This window comes from Carlito syrichta, unplaced genomic scaffold (assembly GCF_000164805.1).
Source record: "Carlito syrichta isolate Samal-C Ts95f unplaced genomic scaffold, Tarsius_syrichta-2.0.1 Scaffold308976, whole genome shotgun sequence".
Lineage (NCBI taxonomy): Eukaryota > Metazoa > Chordata > Mammalia > Primates > Tarsiidae > Carlito > Carlito syrichta.
In genome coordinates this window covers 865415-869704 of record NW_007253072.1, presented here as the reverse complement: position 1 = coordinate 869704, position 4290 = coordinate 865415, and the positions used below count along the sequence as shown (strand labels likewise).

Below are 4290 nucleotides of genomic sequence, written 5' to 3'. Positions count from 1 at the left end.
TGGCCTGGTGGGCGCTCCGTGTGGGGAAGCCAGAAAGGGTGCTGAGGTCTGTGAAAACCTGGTGTTTTCTAACTGCATGGCACCATGGCACCTGGGAGGCACTTTGCCCATATCCCTTCCTCAACTGAATATGTATATATTTTTTGAGTTGGAGTCTCACTCTGTCACCCAGACTAGAGTGCAGTGGCCGTTCCAGCCACCGCAGCCTCCACCTGCTGGGCTCTGGTGATCCTTCTGCCTCAGCCTTCCAAGTAGCTGGAATTACAGGCGTGCGCTACCACGCCTGGCTAATTTTTGATTTATTGTTGAGATGAGGTCTTGCCAAGTTGCCCGGGCGGGTCTCGAACCCACGGGCTCAGGCAGTCCTCTCAGCTCAGCCTCCCAAAGCGCGGGATTACAGGCTGAGCCACCGAGACTGGCTCCTCAAGTGAATATTAACTGAATTAGCGAGTGGGAGGGAACAGTGGAGTCCAGGAACCTCGAGCACTCTGCAGGGGGTGGGCAGCGTGAACTTACCGAGTGCCAGGTCTGATTCTTCCCCTTCAGCCAGCACACGCAGACCGGGAGCAGGGGTGGGGGCAGCTGGGTCCCCTGGTAGGGACCCCCTCGAGAGGCCTGTTGGGGCTCTGGCACCGTTACCTTTGTCACCTGAACGAGCCCCTCATGCTGTCAGCGTTCGTCTCTTCACTTGCAGGATGGGGGAATGGCCTGGCTCATTTCTGGGCCTCTTGGCAGCATCAGAACCAACTGAGCTTGAGAACCTGCCCGTTTCCGACAAACCCAGTCATGTCACATCCAGGACGTTTGCCTAAGGAAGCGGTCGTTGGTGTGTGTGCTGAGGTTGGCTTCTGAGGATGGTCACTACAGGCGGGGCCATTGAGGCAGCTAAGCGCTGGGTACAGCCTTCAGGCACCATGGCGAGGAATTTGCGAAATGAGCAGTGGTGCATCCGCCTAAATACTGTGTGGCTTTTAAGCATATTTTTAGAGAATGACATTTGATGAGCCAGTAAAACTTACACAATTAAATTAAAATTCAGCTTCTCAAACAACAGCCCTGTCCCTCCCTTTTTTTTTTTGTCAGTCTCACTCTGTTGCCCCAGGCCGGTATGTAGTGGCACGATCACGGCTCATAGCAGCCTCAACTTCCTGATCCTCCCACCTTGGCCTCCCAAGGAGCTGCAACTACAGGCGTGTGCCCCCATGCCCAGCTAATTTTTTGAATTTTCTGTAGAGATGACATCCTGCTATGTTGCCCAGATTGGTCTTGAACTCCCGCGCTCAAGTAGTCCTCCCACCTTGGCCTCCCAAAGTGCTGGGATTACAGGCATGAACCACTGCACCTAGCCCAATCCCATTTTTATGGAAATAAAAATGTGTGACTACATGCGTAGAAGGAAGCATGGATTGCTATATAGGAAGACAGGGCATTTCTAGGACACAGGTTCATAAGTGAATTGTTTTTCTATATGCTGATTAGTATTTTCTAGGTGTCCTGCTAAAAATGGATATTACTTTTATAAAAAGAAAAAGTGGTAAAAGTTACTTTTTTTTTTTGGAGTCTCACTCTGTTGCCCAGGCTGGAGTATAGTGGCATGCTCATGGCCACCGCAGCCTTGACCTGCTGGGCTCAGGTGGTCCTTCTGCCTCAGCCTTCCAAGTAGCTGGAACTACAGGTGCGAGCCACCATGCCCAGCTAAATTTTGGATTTATTGTAGAGATGAGGTCTCACCATGTTGCCCAGGCTGGTCTCAAACCCCTGGGTCAGGTAATCCTTTCACCTCCACCTCCCAAAGTGCTGGGATTGCAGGTGTGAGCCACTGCGACCTGCTGGTAAAAGTTACTTTAAAATGTTTCATTCATTTTAGTGGGCACCCGTTAAATGCCTCCTGCTGTGTGTGGGCTCTGTCCTAAAAGCTTCCTGATTCCTCTAGACGATGGACAGAGAGCTCAGTGTCCCCTTTGTCTCCACAGGTGAGGTCGCAGCATGGCCAGCGTGCTGTCCCGGCGCCTTGGAAAGCGGTCCCTCCTGGGAGCTCGGGTGTTAGGACCCAGTGCCTCGGACGCACCATCAGGAATCACCCCGCCCTTGGAGCCACTGCTGGAGGGGGCACCTCCCCGGCCCTTCCTCACCTCTGAGGACACTTCCTGCCAGGAGCAGCCCAAGGAAGTTCTCAAGGCTCCCAGCACCGCAGGTCTCCAGCAGGTAGCCTTTCAGCCTGGGCAGAAGGTAGGTTGATTCCAATATGGACAGGCGTCCCATCTCACAAGTCGTGGGGCTGGCAGACCAGGGGTGCCCGAGTGACAGGCTGGAAACTCTGGGCACCACTGTGAGTGCAGACCTTTTGCCTCCAGTCACGTGGGCTCACAGGCAGCCCAAGGGAATGTGTCATCGTCAGCAGATCCAGGGTTCCTCCAGGATTATGTCTTCTGTAGGAGAAGGTGGCAGGACCTGGCATCTGACGTTGTGGGCTTTGGCCTGTGCAAAGCCTCAGCTCAAAGCCATGTCCATAGCTCAGTTTCTCCTTTTTTTTTTTTGAGTTGGAGTCTCACTCAGTCGCCCAGACTGGAGTGCAGCGGCCACTCCCGGCCACCGCAGCCTCTACCTGCTGGGCTCCGGCGATCCTTCCGCTTCAGCCTTCCAAGTAGCCGGAATTACAGGCATGCGCTACCACGCCCGGCTGAATTTTTGATTTATTTTTGAGGGAAACTGCTGGGGAGGGAGGGGCACACCTCATCCACGAGGGTACCTGCATAATCAACGTATTTGATTTTTGTCCCCTCCAGGCCTCTGTTCTCGTGAGGGAAGGAGACTTGCCAAACTTAGGTACCCCTTGAGGGACGTAAGCCTGCCTCTCTGCCCCTACCGGTAGACTTGGAATTCTTTGAAAAGAAAAGCGTAGGGTATGAGCGATTCAAGGCAGTAGTTGGGTACCAGCAGATGGCTAGAACTTCAGAGGCAAGGCAGGACGAGAAGTCAGGTGGATGGACGTGGATTCCAGATTCAGAGAAAGTCCCAGAAACGGGCATGTTTGCTGTCTCCCATTCCAGAGAGTTTACTAGGTCCTGTGTGGGAAAGAATTGGTCCATCGTGGCCAGTCTGGGTGCTCAGGTGGGAAGCAGGTAGCTGGGAACATCTGCTCCAATGAAAGATGAGTGCATCCAGTAGCACAAGCATGGAACTAACCATGCTGCCCATCGAAGCTGGACTGGATAAAAAAACAGTGGTACTTACACACAAGGGAATATGACGCAGCCATAAAGGACAAACACTAGGACTTCGCAGCAACTTGGATGGATTTAGAGTTGATCATACTCAGTGATCTGTCACAGAAACAAAGAACAGAGTGCAATATGTTCTCACTCATAAGCGGACCCTGAACATTGACCATGATACTATAAGGAAGGGATTGGCAGTAGTGGGAAACTGCCAGGGGAGGGGGCTGGGATTGGCAGTTGAGGGAAACTGCTGGGGAGGGAGGGGCACACCTCATCCACGAGGGTACCTGCATAATCAACGTTTTTATACTTAGCCCTGAATTGTACCCCACGTCTTTAAAATAAAAATGTAAAACAAGCCAGGCTCAGTGGCTCAGCCTGTAATCCCTTGCTTTGGGAGGTTGAGGTGAGTGGATTGCCTGAGCCCGTGGGTTCGAGACCCGCCTGGGCAACTTGGCGAGACCTCATCTCTATAATAAATCAAAAAATGAGCTGGGCGTGGTAGCGCGCGCCTATGGTTCCGGGTACTCGGAAGGCTGAGGCAGAAAGATCACCAGAGCCCAGTGGGTCGAGGCTGCAGTGGCTGGAGCGGCCACTGCACTCCAGTCTGGGCGACAGAGTGAGACTCCAACTCAAAAAAAAAAGAAAAAAAGCTGAGTGCGTCAGAGAACACTGTTTGTGGCAGGCAGACCCTGGCTCCCCAGACTTCGGGGCGTGTGAGGATGTCGGGGAGCCCCACCCAGGGCTGACCACTGTCCACTGCCCTCCTCCCCCAGGTTCACGTGTGGCACAGGGCTCAGGAGTGCACGGGGCTGGTGGAGCAGCACAGCTGGACAGAGGACCAGGTGACCGTCTGGCTGCTGGACCAGAAGTTGCAGATCAGCTGCAGAGCAGAGGAGGTGTGGCTGGCGGACCCACAGGGCCCCGCCCCCCAGGCACCAGCCCCAGCGCTCGGGGCCCAGGCCCTGGCCTACCGGCCAGTCTCCAGGAACATCGACGTCCCAAAGAGGTTTGTGTGGGAGGGGGCCTGGGTCTGAGAGTCTCCGTGGGTGGGGAGGCGGGAGCGAGGGGG

General features: G+C 54.3%; 1 protein-coding gene across 1 annotated transcript in view; it reads left to right on the top strand.

The window, feature by feature from the left end:
* Positions 1-1949: 1949 nt before the first annotated feature.
* ZNF395 (zinc finger protein 395) overlaps positions 1950-4290 on the top strand; it is a 14225-nt gene continuing 11884 nt past the window's right edge. Inside the window, exons 1-2 of the mRNA XM_021716823.1 lie at positions 1950-2229; positions 3995-4227. Of these exons, the coding sequence (XP_021572498.1) occupies positions 1987-2229; positions 3995-4227 (476 nt within the window). The 5' untranslated portion in view covers positions 1950-1986. The remainder of the gene's footprint in view (positions 2230-3994; positions 4228-4290) is intronic.